Source organism: Nicotiana sylvestris, chromosome 11 (assembly GCF_000393655.2).
Source record: "Nicotiana sylvestris chromosome 11, ASM39365v2, whole genome shotgun sequence".
Lineage (NCBI taxonomy): Eukaryota > Viridiplantae > Streptophyta > Magnoliopsida > Solanales > Solanaceae > Nicotiana > Nicotiana sylvestris.
The window spans coordinates 125,507,986-125,527,034 of record NC_091067.1 but is presented as its reverse complement, the minus strand read 5'-3'; the positions used below and the strand labels follow the sequence as shown (position 1 = coordinate 125,527,034).

Here is a 19,049-nt window from a genome sequence, read left to right as displayed (position 1 = left end):
AATGGCGATACGTTGTCTTAAATCCCTTTATTCTTCTGCCCGGACATCATGGGATATACACTCGATTGCAGTTGCCCACTGCTTGGGGACTGTTCTTGTCGGAGAGACTAGTGTATTTGTTGCAATATCGTCAGTCCATCGAGCAGATGCATTGGATGCTTGCAAGTTTCTGATCGACGAGCTTAAAGCATTAGTTCCGATATCTCCTTTTAGCCTCTGATTTCTTTTTCTTTCGGGTATACATTAATAAAATTTAAGAGAAAGCAACGTCCAATGAAATTGGAGAAATTGGGATCGGAGAGAACGTAGGTGATGTGGGTGAGAAGAATTTTGAGATTGAGCATCGTGTTTTCAGGGAATGGGGGAAGAGAATGGCATGTATTAAAGTAGAGAGAGAGAAAATAGTGTAACTGAATAGCGTATTTAGTGGTTTAGGGGTAGGAGTTAACCAAAATTAGATTTTGCTATAAACATTAAAATGTATCTATAGAATATAATTTTTTTAAATGGTATTTATTTAAAATAAATAAGGTGTTAACCTTTGCTATATGAGGTAAAAATTCCAATTTAAAACATAGAAGAACGAATATATTGTTAACAAATTAATCTCTTTACATGGAATGGCCAAACTATTACTACTTACTAGTCAAATCGGACTTAATCTACAAATAAAACATAGAATAATTAATGTTCACTTTACAAATTTTACGTCTAACAGATGAAGGAAAATGTTATATAGAATTTTATTTGTTTAAAATAACTAGCATATAGTGAAATAAGCCTAATAGCATTGAAGGACTACTATGTTCTCTTACAAAAATTTTTTTTACAAGAACTACATAATATTTATAGCGTGTTTGGCCAAACTTTTTCTTGGGCCAAAAATGTTTTTTTTTTGTTGCAAAAAGTACTTTTGGCCAAAAAATAAGGTGTTTGGCTAGACTTTTAGAAGGAAAAAAGTGTTTTGAAGGAGAAGTAGAAGCAGTTTTTGAGAAGCAGAAAAAAGTAGCTTCTCTCCAAAAGTACTTTTCTGAGAAGCACTTTTGAGAAAAATACACTTAAAATTAGTTTTCAAAAGCTTGGTCAAACACTAATTACTGCTCAAAAGTGCTTTTCAAATTAATTAGTCTAACACAAGCTGTTTTTCACCAAAAACACTTTTATAAAAAGTACTTTTGAGAAAAGCACTTCTCAAAATAAGCTAATTTTAGAAACTTGGCCAAACAGGCTATTAGTCTGTAATGGATTTGGATAAGGGTAATAAGGATTACGTAGCCATATGGTTTATATTAAAAAGATAAATAAACAAGTATTTATCGAGTAATAAATTTTATATTAATCACTTTAATGCGGAAAAATAAAGGTATTAGTTAAAAAACATAATGTGATAACTAAAATTGATGTTGATTAATGAAAATGATTTAATCAAAGAGTGTGATTAGATTAGGCGAAAATTTTGGAATCATACATGCAAAGTATTCTTTAGATCAATATTTTCGAAAGAAAGCTTCTGGATTGCTTTAACCAACCAAATATTCTCTCTTAGCTAAACGATGCGAATATTTCCATTACATGCACATCTTGAAGTTTCTCCTCTCTTCATGTACTGTATATATCATATTTTAATAAACGAATAATTTTGGTTATTACAAGTTCCCTATCCTTGTTGACTCTTCTCAAATAATACACACACTTATATGAAACCAAAAAAGGGGGGGAAAAACGTGCTATGAGATAACTCCAGAAATTTTACTTTGTGTCTAACATCAACACAATATGGAAGAAAGAAAATAAACTTGATGTTTGTAGCCAAAGCACGGGAAAAACAATAAAAAGGGAAGATTTACTAAATATTTCATAGAACAAAAGGGAGATTTTATTACATATTAAAAGGTAAAAGGAATATATGTGTAATTGCCCATTTATCACTAGATTTCTTAGTAAAAATGCAAAAGTTATATCTACTTTAGGATTATTTTTCCCAAATCTCTCTTTTACTATCTAGTTAAAACAGGCTAAATTTAAAATGAGCTAATATATAGTCACTTTCCATTGATTGGATAATTTTGGTATTATTGTCGAATTTTGCCTTTCGATTACAGGTTCAATTGAACTAATAACTTTTGATATGGAATTGAATTTATATGTAAATTTTAATAAATATTATATTTGAACCCATAATTTTAACAATACAATAAGGGTAGTACTAAAAATCTTAAAAATTGAACATATTAAATTTAAATCCTGAACCCGCACATGCACAAGTGGAGTTATCTGCTACTCTTGCCGTTTCTTAATTAGTTGGATGCATGCAATTTACTGCTGACAAGTTATCCAATTTCTCCAAAAAACATATTCTGAGTAAATTAAATTAAATCCTTTTAACCTTCAATGGTTAGGAAATGATATCGCCTCTACCTTTTGAATAAGACCGACAATCCTTCTGAGTAGAAATTCCCAGTGAGCTTTAAAATTTTAAACTATCTTTTTTCTTTTTGCTTAAAAATTTAATAAACAAAGTATATGAACTATTACTTGGCTGAATGCATACGAAATAGTCTACTTCATAAGAGGAAGATTTTATATGAATGCAAAACCATGTATAACACAAGAATGCAAAAAACAACTGATTTTATTGCAATTTAGAGAAATCATGTTCTTGACCCTAAACCATCAGTTCCTCCGTTCATTTTTACTTGTCAACTATACTAAAAGTATAGTGATAATCAAGAGAGGACCATATTTTTTTTCTGTTTTACTCTTATCATTAATTACTTATATTACAAATCATTTCCGAAGACTTCTCAATATACTATTACTATTATGGTAAAATATGCATTTTATTTATTATATATTTTATGGGACTTGCAAAGTACATTATGAACAAATAAAAGTGAACTGCCGAGAGTATCATAATGTACATAGCCTATAATAAATTTATTGAGTTTGGAGTAAATATAAGTTATTATCCTATATTCTGCTCCCTAAATAACTCACATTTTTTGTACTTTTCTCTTACTCCTTTTATTAATGTATTTAGTTAATCAATGCTTAATTTAATGTCCTAAATTCTCTTTTCTCTATCTTGTACACAAAGCAAAGCACCCAAGTAATAAAAGGCACGAAACGCATTTGAAAAATAAATGATTGTAGTAACGCCATTTTCACGTGTCACCCAATTAAGCGGACCACAAAAAAGAGCCATCACAGAACCCAAAGCCACATTCTCATTGGATCAACGCTGTTTTCTCGATTAAAACCAATTCGCACTCCACCTGTTCGGCAAAAAGCGTGAACCAAAAACCCAACCATTATATTCCCCTTCTCTGTCATCATTAACCATGTCTTCTTGTCTCCATTTCCCTTCTTCGCCGGCCTTTAAAACCCCCTGGGGGGGGGGGGGTACATTTAGGAGTTAACATGTAGTGAGTGAGGGGTTATGTAAATACAAATACAAGTAAATGAAAAAAGCTACTACTAGTCAAAAGCCCAACTGAATATTGTAATTGGTCTTTGCTGAAAGGAAGAATCTTTGTGTTGCTTGTTTGGTTTTGTGGGTTCTCTTTACACGTAGGCCACAAGTATAAAAACATATAGTATACAGTATATATAAAAGTAAAGTGTATTGTATATTATGGACCATACTTCTTGTGTTTGCTGTGCAGTTTTCTTTGTTGGGGTTGTTGTGAGCAGTGAATTTGGGCCTCTTTTTTAGAAACATAAGAAGGGTGAAGGGTAACTTTGTTTTTTTGGGGGGGAGGGGGAAGAAGCCTAGCTGTAAGAGAAGGGGGACCAATGATTATGATTGCTTTTTATGTGTGTAATTAATTGAGTAGATTCTTGTGAGACCAATCAAGGTTTGACTCATTGGAATTCTCTTATGTGGTTCCCATGTTTGGTGGTTTGCTTTTTTCCGTTGATGGGGTTTGTTTAATTTTGGTAATTAAATGCTAAGATCCTATGGGTATCATATGTTTTTTCCAATTGAATTCAGGAGAATTTGTGTTGGGAAAGTAGAAACTGAGTGAAAGGGTGAATAAGGAGAGGTGTGTTGTGGAGTTTGAATCTTGTGATGGCACCTGCTGGGAAGGTTACTGGGTTCTGCCGTGAGGGAAATGACTGGTATGTTACTCTACATCAACGTTCTTTGTGTGGTATAAACAAGAACCTATTTTGGTTGTAAATTTGTGTTCTTTAACCTCTCTTTAGATTAAAAAATACCTGAGTTTTCATTTATATGGCTACAATGAAGAATTTTGTATCCGGCACTCAAGGGTGTGGCCTAGTGGTCTACGAAGTGGTAGGATAACCTTGAGGTCTCAGGTTTAAATTCCAGCGGAGCAAAAAATACTAGGAGATTTCGTCCTAATTCCTATTTGCCTAAGGTTTGGTGGGCAGAGGTATCTGATACTTGTACTGGGGGAGGTAGAAGGTACCTCGTGGAATAGTCGGGCGCACAAGCTGGCCGGACACTACCATCATAAAAAATGAATAATTATGCATCCGGCATAGATATTATTGAAGAGTTGAATTTTATTAAGCTCTTGCTTTTATGTTAACATGCCAGTTTAATGATGTGCTTTAGATTTTTAGAGGCAATATCAATCTTGATGGTAATATTGTTGGTGGGGGGGGGGGTTATCTATTTTATGGCGAGGAGGATATGTATGTTTATGGCTAATCTATTTGGTTAATGCAAGTTGAACATTATTTCAGTAGCAGGAGATTCCCTGGCTGGGTTATAGTTCTGATTGGAGTCTCATTCACCTTTCAGCATAAAAAACATGATAATAGTTTGATTGTAGATTTGGATAAGTTAGAATTATTTAGCTATGTTTTTTCTCTTGATTCATAGTTTGATGCTTGTGACAGGTTTTGCAATGCAAGTTTGGTCAGTGATGTTACCTTGGTAGTGGATGGAGTAAACTTCCACCTTCACAAGGTAGTCATTCTTCTTTAAATCTTTAAAATTAAGGATGAGCAACTTTGCCGGTGACGAAAAAGATTGTCTCATTTTACCTTTTGAATTGTCCCTAACATGGTATGCAATCCCTAATTTGAAACTTTCAAGAAAAGGCTAGCAATTACATCTGGTAGACCATGCTACTATGAAAGTTATAGGAGATGCACTTTTATACTGTTTATGTTATAAATTAATTTAAATGAACTTCCTTTAAAATATTTGCCTACCGAATCCACATTTGCTCTGGACCATCACTTTTTGAACTATAACTAACTATGTTGGTGTATTTAATATGGAATAGCCATCATCAAATGAGTTTTGAATACTTTGTCTTGGGTAAGGTTCAATGGACATGATAGCAAGACTTGATACGGTGCTTACAGTTAATTCTTGTTTAGTAATATTAATCCTAGCACTGTCATATGATTTAACGGATATGCTTTTTTTAGAATGATTTAATGGATATCTTGGAAAGATATAATGGGGTGTGAGAGTAATTCTTGTATAGTAATGATAATCTGTTAAGTGTCAGAATCGTCATGGATTATATATTAGTGTTTTATTTCGAACAGGTTGGCATACGGTCTGAATGGTGGAATTATATGTAGCTTAGTCATAACAATTGATACTGTTTGGAAATAATCATTTCCAGCATCTGAAAATATCTGAATTGTCTGATAATTCCTTTTGATATCTGTTAATTGAGAGAAAGAGATACATGAATTGGATAATTATCTCCTTTTTTTAAATATATGAGAAAATTTTCATCTATGAAACTCGGTGTATTATGGGCCCGCCTCTCTATCCTTCTCCACTTAAATACCCAACTTCGTTCACTTGTGTAACCCCAGCCCCAAATTAGATAGGTTCAGCTATATGAATCCTCTCTGTTCATTCACACTTCAGAAAAAAAGAAAAGAAAAAAAACAAAAATAAAAGCATTGAATCTTAATTTGATGAATACAGACGAGTTTTGCTCATGTGAGTCATTTCCCTGGACTATTTATGCTTGAAGGGAGGGCGCTCAATTACAGCAGAGACTAATTATGCTTGTGCGGATAATATCCTGAAACAGTGTTTTACTTCGGAAATACCACTAAGTAAAAAAATAGAGAAATTTTTTAAGTCGGAAAAAAAAGAGTAGTTTTTAATACCTTATTCATTCCATTATATTCTTATTCATCATGCCCTCTTCAGTTCTTGCCTTCTTTTTGATGAGTACTCAAAATTCTCATCATGCCCTTTTCAATTCTTGCCGATGGCTTATTCTAATTGAATTTCAGTATTTCTTCCTTCCTAATTCTTGCTTCTCCCAAGCAGTGGATGTTTGACTGACAAAGTCACTAACGAGCTTCACTTTTTCTCACCAATCAGCTAGTTTTTGTTGCAATGATTCAGAAAATGACGGAACTTTGGAGCCGAAATAAACTGGAATGCTAATGTTTGTGGCAACTTAGTTTCATCTAATAGGATTTTTCAGAATTCACAAAGTGATGCAAGCCCCAGTTTAGAACTGGTGTGTGCAATCAGTGATATGTAGAAGATGACTATAGTGTCAACTCTACAAAGTAACTGTACTCTTCTCAAGGGTGATTGTCAATATGCTTGCTTTGAATTTTCCTCCCAATCATTACTAGTTTGTCTTAATGCTGTTTCTTGTTCTGAATCCTATCATGATCAAGTATTGCTGAATTTATATGGACTCCCCGACTCACCTTTTTAAATCAAATTTAACTTCTCTACACCAAGTCGTGCCTAACAGCCGAAAAATGCTCCGTCTACAGTTTCCACTTATGTCAAGATGTGGGAGGATTGCCAAAATACTAGAAGCAGCTCAAGGTCCGCATGAAGGGAATTTGCTGATAACTTTGGAAGACTTCCCTGGTGGGAGTGACAGATTTCTGGTCGCAGTTAAATTCTGCTACAGTATTCGAGTAGATCATACCCCGAGGAACATTGTAATGATTTATTGTGCAGCAGACTACTTGGAGATGACGGAGGAGTATGGAGAAGATAATTTACTGTTGAAGGCAGATGCTTACTTTCATAAGAATACTATTAGGAATTGGAAAGATTGCATATTGGCTCTCCAAACTTGTGATCCTGTCATTCCAAAAGCAGATAAGCTAGAGATCATTAGTAAATGCTTGAATGCGCTCTCTGTGATGGTCTGCACAGATCCTAGTTTATTTGGATGGCCTATGTTGATGTATGGCAGCTTACAGAGCCCTGGAGGTAGTATATTGTGGAATGGAATTAACACTGGTGCTAGAATCCAAACCATTGAATCTGACTGGTGGTTCGAAGACATCTCATATCTTTCTGTACCATTATTTCAGAGACTAATTCAAACAATGGAAGCCAGAGGTATTAGACATGAAAATTTAGCAGGTGCTATGATGTACTACTGTAGAAAGTACCTTCCAGGACTTGGCCGGTGGCAGAGTGGGCAAAGTGGTAAAACTAGAACAGTTGCTAGTTTTAGTATGACACCCGCTGCCGTTGATCAGAAAGTTCTCCTAGAAAGTGTTGTGAAACTGCTTCCAGAATTGAAGGGAAAATCTTTTTGCCGTTTCTTGTTGGGACTTCTGCGAGTTGCGTTGATTCTTGGTGTGAACCACACATGCCAGGACTCGCTGGAGAGGAGAATAGGAATGCAATTGGACCTAGCATCCCTTGATGGTTTGCTGATACCTTCCTACTCAGATTCTGATACATTATATCACACTGATTGTGTTGAACGAATGATTCATCATTTTATATCTTCTGAACCTGGGATCGCCACAACACCTGCTCCATCTTCATTTGAGATAAGAACATCACCATCATCTGACCCTTTAAGGAGAGTGGCGAAGCTGGTAGACAGCTATATTGCAGAAGTTGCATCTGATGTGAACCTAAAGCCTGGAAAAATTCGTTCACTTGCTGAAGCTCTCCCAGAATCTTCAAGATCTCTGCATGATGGGCTATACAGAGCTATAGATATATACTTTAAGGTTTGATTCAGTCACTGCCTCACTTTGTGCTAATGATGATATAGCTGATTGTTTGTGATTAGTTTATTTACCTGCTAATTTACTGCCACATAATGGTTAGTCCTTTTATTCTATTCCATGGATGGCTGTGCTTTCGTGTTTCATTACGTGTCCTAGCATACCTATTGTCTGAAAATGCACTATTCCAATTAAACAGTCTTTCATATCTGAGGACAGAGCTCTAGTCAAAAGCAAATTGCATCAAGTAAAGCTTCTTAATCTTTTTTATGCTGACTGATTTTCTAGCTTAGTTTTCTGTTTGTGTAGTCTTAAGACGTATGTCTTTTCACTGTGCTTGTTATTTACCTCATTGATGATCTAGAGCTAAATTGATTTTAACTCTGCACTGTGAAACCTTGTAATATTCAAACCTTTTGGAAGTTCTGAACGAGATTCTTAATGGATTAAAATGAAATTGTATAGGCGCATCCTTGGCTCTCAGATAAAGAAAAGGAGCAGCTTTGCAACATAATCGACTTTCAGAAGCTCTCGATTGATGCTTGTGCACATGCATCCCAGAATGACAGGTTGCCTCTTCGAGTAGTTCTCCAAGTCCTGTTCTTCGAGCAATTGCAGCTGAGAACAGCTCTAGCTGGCTGTCTCCATGTCTTGGACACAGAAAGTGCCCCTGCAGCTCCTGTCACTGTCACTGGCCCCACTGACATGGCAGGTCAAATTGTACAGAGAGATGGATGGGTCACAGTCGTGCGTGAGAACCAGGGTCTAAAGGTGGACTTAGAAAGGATGAAGTCCAGGGTTGGTGAACTTGAAGAAGAATTCAGCAAAATCAAACAAGAGATGAGAAAGGTCACAAAGTCGCACAGTTACCTCAGTTCCCCGCGCTTTCTTGCCCGAAAGATTGGATGCAAGCTGCTTCCCCAATCGTCAGACACTCAAGCAGACGTGGTTGAAAGCACAGGTCCAACCCCAAGATCATCCATAGAGCAACCGAGAAGCTCAAGACACCGTAAAAGTTCCTCTTTGTTTTGATTTTATGATGAAAACACTAAGGTTGGACATCCATACACCTGAAGGAATGGCCTTTAGAAATATTTATCCACGGCCCCGGAAAATTTTGGGTTACATGTTTGGAAAAGATTCATCCCGTGATAATTGGAGGCACGAGCACCTTATATTTCCCTCAGAGAGACCAAATTGAGTTTGTTACTTAACATACAACCCTCACGCTTGGACAAAAGAACTACTTTTGTCCAATTTTGGAATGGTGAAAGCCTGATCGCAGAAGCTGGTACTCTCTTGTTGAACGTTATGAATCTTGTACAAACATAGAACTCAGCTGATACTTAGTAAATATTTGTTCCTTCCTTGGAACAATACAATAGGATTATGATGTCCAAATTCTCCCTTATACATGTACAGCTTCATGAAGAGTTCTGTAAAGTGACATGATCAGGTATTCATGTTTTATTTTTCAAATTAGCACAAGTGTATGTGCTAATTGTGGCCATAAAATCGAGGTCCAAACACTTTATTGCGATGGGACCAATTATTTCCTAAAAGAAGTATATATAGTGCTTTACGTTCATTATTTTCAATTTGTGGGAACTCTTAAACTTGTTTGTACTAACTGGTTACTTTTCAAATTTTAGAAGGGCATATTAAATTTGGTTGCAAATTTGAATTGACTTGTTAGACAACACTTTTTTAAAATTCCCAGAAGGAAAGAATATTGCAAAATAAGTAAAACAAAAGATTATATTTGCAATGACAAAATAAGCTAATGCTCATTGTGCATTAGGTCACAAGAGATGCAAATCATACTAGCAAGCCTTGTGCGTAGGGCTGTGCACGGATCGGATCGGATCGGATTTAGCATATTTCGGATTCGAATTTCGGATTTCGGATTCTAGAAAATGCAATCCGAATCCGATCCGAATTATATCGGATCGGATCGGATCGTATTTTAAAGTTTGGATCGGATCGGATATCGGATCGTATTATTATGCCTCAAAGTTAAACTAATATGTATATTTTCTTTGTAAAAGAGGCAATACATTAAGAAAAATTCATGTTTATGCAATTATGAGAGTACTATGGTGCCAATATAGCTAAATCTAGCAATTGTAAGGGTAATAACTTGGAGGTTGATGTAAATTAAAGCGTAGTATTTATACATGTCCTAATAATTTCGGATTTCGGATTGAATTGGATTTAAATATACCGATCCGAAATCCGATCCGAAATTTTAATAAACATAATTCGAAATCCGATCCAATCCGAAATTCGAAATTCAAAATTGAATGGATCGGTTCGGATTTCGGATATCCGATCCGAATGAGTAGGGCTGTGCGACGAGGTCCGAATAAACAATTTCAAGTTTGGGGGCGGGGTTTACGTATTCTGCCAATATGCATGCAACACGTCATGCAGAGAAGGTCGACATTAGCCAACCCCATAATTAGTTCCCCGCACAATCCGACAACAAACGTCAATATCGAACTTAGGGCTGCAACCTGCAATTACCAATGTTAATGCCATTTCCTCGTACGCTGTTCTATTCCTACTCTGTACTATTACAAAACACTCTACATTCATTCCTCGCTCTGAAACTTCAAAGTGACATTCGCAATTTCATCAACAATGGCCCTGCTTCAATCACCACTTTTCCATATATCAAATCATTCGATTTCTCCATCCAACTCGAACAACACGCAAATTTCCAAATTCATTCTTTTGAGACTCTCGAATTCATCAAAGTTCGTATCTTTAAATCATTCAATTGCAAAAGATGATCAAATTTTCATAATCAAATGTACCGGACAAGAGTCCATCATCAGAACAGCTGATGGAGGTGACGACAAAGGAGGATTTCCACCTGACAACGGCGGCAGCGGAGGTGACGGCGATGGAGATGACGGTGATTACGAAGAGGAAGAATTTGGACCGATTGTAAAGTTCGATGAGGTGATCAAAGAGGCTGAGAAGCGAGGAGCGAGTTTGCCCAGTGATATGTTGGAAGCTGCTAAGACTACAGGGCTCCGGAGTTTGATTCTTAGTCGTTACTTGGATTTGCAGGTGCAAAAAATGTAATCTTTTGGTGCTGAACGTTCAAGTTCATTCAAAGAGTTTAAGTTGTGTACAGTGACGGTGTAATTTTTTTTTTTACACAATCCTATCACTTATTAAGTAATTGCAGGTAATCTCTATAATGAACATTAATTGATACCTGGTAAAAATGTTAAGTAACGTACTATTGCAGGTTAAACTACATTGATAGTGTAAAATTCATTTTACACTTTCAGTATATATAACAAATCCATTTTGAAATGGTATTTGACATGCAGGGTTCAGCTTGGCCGCTGGGATTTTTTATGAGACATTGCTCAATGCTGAGAAATCGAATGCTTGCTGATCCGTCGTTTTTGTTTAAAGTCGGAACAGAGGTTAGTTTTGACTTAATCTGGGAGCTATTTTTTGTTTTACTTGTCAAAATATAAAAGTTAAAGATGGGATGGCTGTACTTGTACTTTGTTATGGACATGTGGCTAATCACTAATGCCATGAGGAGGTTTGGTGATTGGTATCAGATTGACAAACTTGCCACAAATATTTCATTCTTTAAGCTCAGTGATTGTGATATGTGCTTGACTTGCATTGTATCATTTAGGGTACTAAGTAGCTACTGTGAGGTGTGCATGACTCAAGTGCAAAGCTTGTAATAAGTGATTATGGAATATGTTAGTATCTTTTATTAAGTTGTGTGGACAATTTTTTGACCATTTGAAGCAACTCTATGTTACTATTGGATGAAATTGTAAATAGTTCTCTAGGGACAATAATCCATGAGTCACAAACGAGCAAAAACATAATAGAATTACTAATAAAAAAGGAACAAGAGGAACCAAAGGGCTATGCATGCATTTAAGATACTTAAAAAAAAAGAATTCAAAGCTGAGGAAATATATTGGTTGTAAGTTGGTAATGTTGGTTGTCCCAAATGGATTAATAAACAGTTTAATTGACGGGTAAATTTGTACATTAGTTTAAGAACTGGTAGCTAACAGTTTTGATTATTAAAGTTCTTAAACCTGATTTGACAGTGGCAGTTTATACCTAATCTGATGTATTGCAGATTGTTATCGACTCTTGTTGTGCAACATTTGCAGAGGTTCAGAAAAGGGGAAAGGATTTCTGGGCAGAGTTTGAGTTGTATGCTGCAGATCTTTTAGTTGGAATTGTTGTTGACGTTGCATTGGTAGGCATGTTGGCTCCTTATGTCCGAATAGGCAAGCAGTCCGTTTCAAGCAGCTCTTTCGGACGCTTTCGACATGCTTGTGGAGCTCTCCCAAGCAGGTAGAATTCCAACTTTTGTACTTTCTGATCTCATGATTTGGGATGTTGCATAACATCTAGTACCTACATTAATTGTGTCAGAGTAACAGCTTCGACGTTCTTCTGAGAGATAGTTCAGTAGGCTAGATACAGAGAATAATTCTCGTTCATGAAATTCTCTCATGCAGATGCACCATGGTCATAACCAGTGGCAAAGCTAAGAATTTCTCCAAGGGTATTCAAATTTAAAAGAAGTGAAAAAAATTCCAACAGAGGGTGTTCAATATGTATTATAAACCTCTAGAACGTAATATTGTAGCTATATACATAGTGTAATTTTTAATTTTTCGACGTGACCACCCTTATGACCATTTGGCTTCGCCCATGATGTCTTATAAACCTTATCCACATTCTGTGAATTATCTGGAGTTCCTTTTTGTGTTTTCGCACATGGTTTCAAATGGAAAAGCAATGGTTACAAACTAATGGACAAACTCTTAAGTGAGATGAATTGTACTATCAATACAATGGTAAAAACATTTTAAATCAACCAGTTAAGTTTAGAATGAATATATCTCCTTGTTGTATCCGATTGATCGCTTCCGATTTATTCTTCATTCCATTCCTGTCTTAATCGAGAGGTGTCAAAACTTTGTGGATGCATTTTGCCATTGGTACATTGAAATTGAAACTAAAGAGCATACAATGGGGTCTATGCAATCTAGAAATGAATGCCTCTGCGGAAACTTGTCAGAAAAAAATATGTTTACCTCTTTGGAGCCCATCAAATATACTAACATAATCTGTTCAGCGGAGGCTTTGATATGTAGGATCCCAACAAAGAGTAAAGATTGAAATATTTTCTTTGGATTCTAACAGTATGTTGCTATTCGGGGATCAGATTAAGAAAGTTTTAGACTAGACTTAACTACCTACTAATGGAAAGAGTAAATTGGTTCAAGATTCTCCGATTGGATTTTGTGTCGTATAAAGGTCATTTAAGATCTGGTGGATGTAAGAGCAGGGGTGGATTTATAGGTGTATTTATGGGGCACGTGAACCCATGGTCTCTTCGTAGAATTAGATATCTTATGTACATATTTTCTAAAATTGCTATAATATTAACTGTCGATACCCATGCTCCAAGAAGGTTGAATGGTGCACTTGGTTAAAAGTTGAGTTAATTACCAAGAGGCATAGGGATCAATTCCCCCTAGATGCATTTTTTCTCCCCTTTTTTTAGTAGTGCACCCATGTACTAGAAATCCTAGATCCACCTCTGTAAAAGAGTGGTGATTGACTTGGATAATAGAATCCTTACGCGTCTTCTTTAGTAGATCCAGCTGGCAAGCTGTGACAAGATTGAAGATTTTAATGCCACATAAGCGGACTACACAACATGCCGGGATATTAGACTTTCACTTTAGTTGATTAAACGATGAAATCAGGAAATCGTGATCCAGATACTCTGTCATCGTCAGTGAAGAAGCATCAACTAAGACTATACCTTTTTGAGATAGTTTTTGACCAAACCATACTCTTAACACCACGAGTTTCTCCATACTTCAATAAGAGACTTTGAGAATGGTTAGCTATTTTTATGTGCCTAAAAATTAAAACTTTTGTGGGTTAGATATTAAGGCACAAGCCCATATGTTTTATTTGCATGGACAGCCTTGGTCAAGGGCCAATATCTCTTCTTAGTTAGCCAGGGCTGTGTCTAATCACCCTTATATTCTCGAGGTTTTTTTTTCTCCTTTTTAAAAACATGTATCCTGTTGGCCTTCAGCGGCTGATTCCTTCTTTTGAGTATGTTACTTCTGCTGACTATTAGGATTACTGTGGCAAGCTTCGCCATTTTAGGACTAAAACATGTTATGAAAGTGACCAAGCTTTTCGTAGAAATGGACCTGGTTATGGGTATTACGGCATTCTCCGTAAAAGGTATTGGCTGCCTTAAGTGCCTGCTAGAACTTTGATTTTTGAAAGTTCTCTTGTTCGCTTAGCTTAAGACAAATGATTTGATTACAGAAGGGTGAGAGAATCTATGTGAAAATTGGGAAGAACACAATCAGTGCATCCTCTGTTCTTTTGTTGGTTAGGTTTGATGGTCTATCTTCACGATGTTATGATAGCTGATAATAGAGGTGTTGCTGGTTCTGATTTCTGAATATCCATTTTGTGCAGCGTTTTTGAAGCTAAGAGGCCAGGCTGTAAATTCACATTGCAGCAGCGTATTGCGACATACTTTTACAAGGTATAACATGTGATTGAACTTCTTTGCTATCTTTTAGATGATCTTGGTACTTTCAGGATATGAAGGGGAGCCTTGGCGTAACTGGTAAAGTTGTTGTCATGTGACCAAGAGGTCAGGGGTCCGAGCCGTGGAAACGGCCTCTTGCAGAAATGCAAGGTAAGGCTGCATACTACCCTTGTGGTCCGGCCCTTCCCGGACCCCGCGCGTAGCGGGAGCTTAGTGCTCCGGGCTGTCCTTTGGTACTTTCAGGATATACAGATGATAGATTTTGGATTAGAATTTGTTTCAATGGGAGTCCGTTTCAAGTCCTGATTCACAATCTGTTATTTTGGTTCCATTTGTTTCGTTATTGTCCAAGTATTGAGCCATTCTATAGTTCTTGAAGCAGTTAAATTTTAGTGTTGTAACCTATTTCCCTTTCTTGACTTCCAGGGATTCTTGTATGGCTCAGTTGGATTTGGGTGTGGCCTCATTGGGCAGGGCATTGCAAATTTGATAATGACTGCTAAGAGGTATGTTTGTGAAACACTCTCCACACTCTAGTTCACTTGAACTGTCAATGCACCCCCTTTGAATTTTCCTTTTTTTTTGTTTTCATATCGAAAAAGTAATAAGAATGCCCCCAACCAAGGGAGTGGTCACGTCCAGTATGCCCCCCCCCCTTTTCCCGACATGCTATGGTACCCCGGAGTGAACTCTCGGCCAGCCCCTTTAAATCTACAGTTATTGAGGTTTTCTTTATATGCTGTTTCTGAATTGGTTTGTATCCTTTCACATTTACATGTCAATTTCCATGAAATCAGCTGCCCTTCTATTCAGCTAAAGGGTATGTGTTGCATTCTCATAATGAGTTCGCTTCTGATATCCTTTATGTGTGGAACAGGAGCATCAAGAAGACAGAAGAGGACATACCTGTCCCTCCTTTAATAAAAAGTGCTGCACTTTGGGGTATGTTAAACTGCTTTGATTGTACCTTGAATATATGTAGCCAAACATTTATAACACAAAGGGCAAACTCAACAACAACAACAACAACCCAGTATAATCCCACTTAGTGGGGTCTGGGGAGGGTAGTGTGTACGCAAACCTTACCTCTACCCTAGGGTAGAGAGAGGCTGTTTGCAAATAGACCCCCAGCATACTTCCCTCCAAGAACTTTCCCACCTTGCTCTTGGGGAAACTCGAACTCACAACCTCTTGGTTGGAAGTGGAGGTTGCTTACCATCAGAGGGGTATGCAGCTAGAAGTTACCATCATTATTTCTGCTTAGAGCTCTATCTGTTCATCCTGTGCTTTTCTACTGATTATTGATTTTCAAAAGCTTGCTGGCTGAAACATTTCCCCTTTTCTTCTCTCATTTTTACAATTTTCATTTTTATACTAAATGCAAATTTATTTGGTATTACTTTGGCTAGTGCGTAATGTGTTTAAGAAAAAGTGCCGATCTTTGTTACTGGCAAAGTAGACTAATGCTGAGATTATGGATTGGATTGCGAGTTTGTTACATGCCTTTTCAGAAGGGTCTCTACGTTCCATACTATAATTCATTTTTTCCAAAATCTCATAAAGATAGAAGAACTTGTTATGCTGAAGAGGTCTTCTCTTTTCTGATTAGAGCTAGGTTGATTGGGAATTGACATGGGTTAGCGGTTCCTTCTCTGACAATGGTGAAGTATGTTTGTACCCATTTAAAGCAAGTAAACTAGTGGATTATTTAAAGAATAAGATTTACAAGAAATGTGTTTCAAAATAACTAGTATAATTAAAGAATTAAAATAAAAAGAAAAAGGAATTAGATTCTATGTGGTGTTATTCATTAGTTGGGTTCTTTAATTGATAACCGTTGTGCTTATGAAGATTTGAGGCTCTAGTTTCTGTGTATCTGTCCATTATTGTGAAGAATACATGACCAGCTAATAGATAAATTTTGGAGTGAGACTTGAAAATTTTACCTCCATCATATAGTTTAAAAGAGAAAAAATTAAAAAGGTTTAAAATGGACCACAGGATGCAATTCCGAATTTAGACATAATTTCTCTGCTTATTAACTTCAGTTCCTTGAATTTGATTGATATGATAGTATTACAATTATTCCAAAGTGTTTTTTGCGGTCAAGTCTGCATGTCTTGTTGCCTTTCTCTACCTTTTGCTTGAATGACTCTTTTCCTTTTCCTTTTTCCATTCTCATTCAGGTTTTTTTCTTGCTGTTTCCTCAAATACTCGATACCAAATTATAAATGGGCTGGAGCGCTTAGTTGAAGCATCACCTGTGGCAAAACGTGTCCCACCTGTTGCGATGGCCTTCACAGTGGGTGTTCGCTTTGCTAACAATATTTATGGTGGGATGCAGTTTGTGGAGTGGGCTAAGGTCAGTGGAGTGCAATAAGAGAATGTGTTGCAAAAGAATGAAAATTTTTCTTTCAGATATTCCAATGATGTTTCAATTTTATAGGATCGTTCAATTAGATAGTTTTTTCATTAAATTCTCACCCAACACCTCTATTAGAACAGAAAAAACAGTTTGGTATGCAAAGCTTTCCTAGCTACGCAGAATGTTATTTTATCAAAATCAGGTTCTCATTTCTTGAATAGCAGCACCAAATGTCAGCCTGTTAAGATCCATTAGTGGCATGCTAGAAGCCTGTTGAAAATATTGTATGCTACCCAGGATATCTCTTAGTGTATGTTGCTAGTTTTCCCTTAATAATTTTGAATGCTATTATGAGCCTTTAGAAAGGGAACCTTGGAGCAATGGTAAAGTTGTCTCCGTGTGACCTATAGGTCACGGGTTCGAGATGTGAAATCAGTCACTGATGCTTGCATCAAGGTAGGATGCCTACATCACACTGTCTTGCTGTGCGGCCCTTGCCCCGACCCTGCATGAACGTGGGATGCTTCGTGCACTAGGCTGTCTTTTTTTATGAGCTTTTGCTATAAATGTCAATTCATCATGAGATTCAAGGTTAATGTTCTGTGTTAAGCTGGACCTGCATTTTGCTTAGATGGCTAGGCAAATGCCTAATGGACTAAGAATAAGATCAGATGTTATAGTCTATTTATCTATGAATTCGTGTTAGTAGTGTCTTTGGCCCAGCTCAGCTACTAACATGGCTTTAGAACTACTGCAATTGCAAGCTCAGCTACTTATATGGACAGAATTCTTTCTTGTAAAGAACCCATTTTGGTACCCAAGAGAACCACCAGAAGGGCTCATCACTTCGGAAATTGAGGTCAGAACTTGAGTCAATCATGATTCATGACCATTGTCATGGAAGAGATCTTATACTTTGATCAGGAAAGTTTGAGCAAGTGCAATAATCACCTTGGAAACATAGAAAGAGTTGGCGACTCTGAATTAGTCGAAGTGCGCGCTAGATGACCTGAACACTATATATATATATATATATATATATATATATATATATATATATATATATATATATATATATATATTTTAAAGAATTAACGTTTGTGGTATGGTACTTCGAGCAGGCATGGTAAGTAATCTACGCGATGGTCCAACTTTTGCTAGTGGAAATGAGCCTAAGATGTGGTAGCTAAAGAATTAGTCCCATTATAAGGGATTTATTGGATGAATTTGTGTAACTGCAATTGATTTGGGATTTATCAAATTTGCTTTAAATAATTCCAGTTTACAATTAAATTCTTACTGGTTATGATTTTTCTAAACAGGCTCGTTGGTGACAAGTGCCAAATCCCCCTCTTTTCTCCTATACACTCTTAAAAAATAACTTAATAATTGTGAGCTCCCTATATTTCCTTAAATCTTGCTTTATGTGAACTTAATTCAATACCTTCTGAAAAGAAATGTCGATTGAGTACGTAGAACCATTACAACTAATTTATGTTCTTATATGTAGAGCTCTGTCGTCACGTGTAAGTTGAATTGACAATTTAAAGGTAAAACTTGTTGACTATTTGGTACTATAGTCAAATATCTCTATAACATCCTTGTTTGTTAGAACTTTTTGTTACCCTTTATAGCAATTGATTGTTATATACTTATAGCAAATAATATTTAGTTCTTATTTGATTCTTATTATACCCAAAAACTCTTTTTTCAATTTGCTTACTATGTTATAAAAGATAAAATGATATATTTTTAGAACCTCAAATGATATTCATATTTCATTAACAAAAAATTTCAAAAAGCTAATACAAGATTGATAAGACGGAATATGCGGAGAAATGACAGAATAAAAATAATCACAACTTAATCTTTTAATTTCTCCTATTTCAAATTTCAAATTCCTCGTTAGAACCTATTTATTAAAGTTTGTCTTCATTAACATATAATTAGATATTACCGTTTTTATAATAATATGTAGATATTTCAGTATGATTGTTATAGAGCGATAATATTACAAATAATATATTGTTTTAATGCTGGATGTGTTTGACCAAAAGATATTTAAACCTTTTTGATTAAATCAATTAGTAAAATGAAGAGTTAAATCTCAGCCAAGCATAATAAAATCTA

General features: G+C 36.1%; 2 protein-coding genes across 2 annotated transcripts; both read left to right on the top strand.

Annotated features, from left to right (window-relative positions):
- Positions 1-3,079: 3,079 nt before the first annotated feature.
- Positions 3,080-9,544, top strand: LOC104210261 (BTB/POZ domain-containing protein At3g44820). The gene is made up of 4 exons (XM_009759118.2): positions 3,080-4,122; positions 4,873-4,942; positions 6,748-7,959; positions 8,422-9,544. The coding sequence occupies exons 1-4, from the start codon at positions 4,073-4,075 to the stop codon at positions 8,986-8,988; spliced, it is 1,899 nt and encodes a 632-aa protein (XP_009757420.1). The 5' UTR covers positions 3,080-4,072; the 3' UTR covers positions 8,989-9,544.
- Positions 9,545-10,480: 936 nt separating this feature from the next.
- Positions 10,481-17,137, top strand: LOC104210260 (protein RETICULATA-RELATED 1, chloroplastic). The gene is made up of 7 exons (XM_009759117.2): positions 10,481-11,034; positions 11,304-11,402; positions 12,092-12,312; positions 14,479-14,548; positions 14,981-15,060; positions 15,432-15,496; positions 16,741-17,137. Exons 1-7 carry the CDS (start codon positions 10,600-10,602, stop codon positions 16,932-16,934), a joined length of 1,164 nt encoding a protein of 387 aa, XP_009757419.1. The 5' UTR covers positions 10,481-10,599; the 3' UTR covers positions 16,935-17,137.
- The last annotated feature ends 1,912 nt before the right edge of the window (positions 17,138-19,049 follow it).

Excerpts from the sequence above, each read along its gene's own strand:
- LOC104210261 (XM_009759118.2), top strand. The coding sequence starts at position 4,073 with ATGGCACCTGCTGGGAAGGTTACTGGGTTCTGCCGTGAGGGAAATGAC. Across the intron at positions 4,123-4,872 it reads TGCCGTGAGGGAAATGACTG|GTTTTGCAATGCAAGTTTGG; the intron begins GTATGTTACTCT and ends TGCTTGTGACAG. Across the intron at positions 4,943-6,747 it reads TAAACTTCCACCTTCACAAG|TTTCCACTTATGTCAAGATG; the intron begins GTAGTCATTCTT and ends CTCCGTCTACAG.
- LOC104210260 (XM_009759117.2), top strand. The coding sequence starts at position 10,600 with ATGGCCCTGCTTCAATCACCACTTTTCCATATATCAAATCATTCGATT. Across the intron at positions 11,035-11,303 it reads GTCGTTACTTGGATTTGCAG|GGTTCAGCTTGGCCGCTGGG; the intron begins GTGCAAAAAATG and ends TTTGACATGCAG. Across the intron at positions 14,549-14,980 it reads TTGCGACATACTTTTACAAG|GGATTCTTGTATGGCTCAGT; the intron begins GTATAACATGTG and ends CTTGACTTCCAG.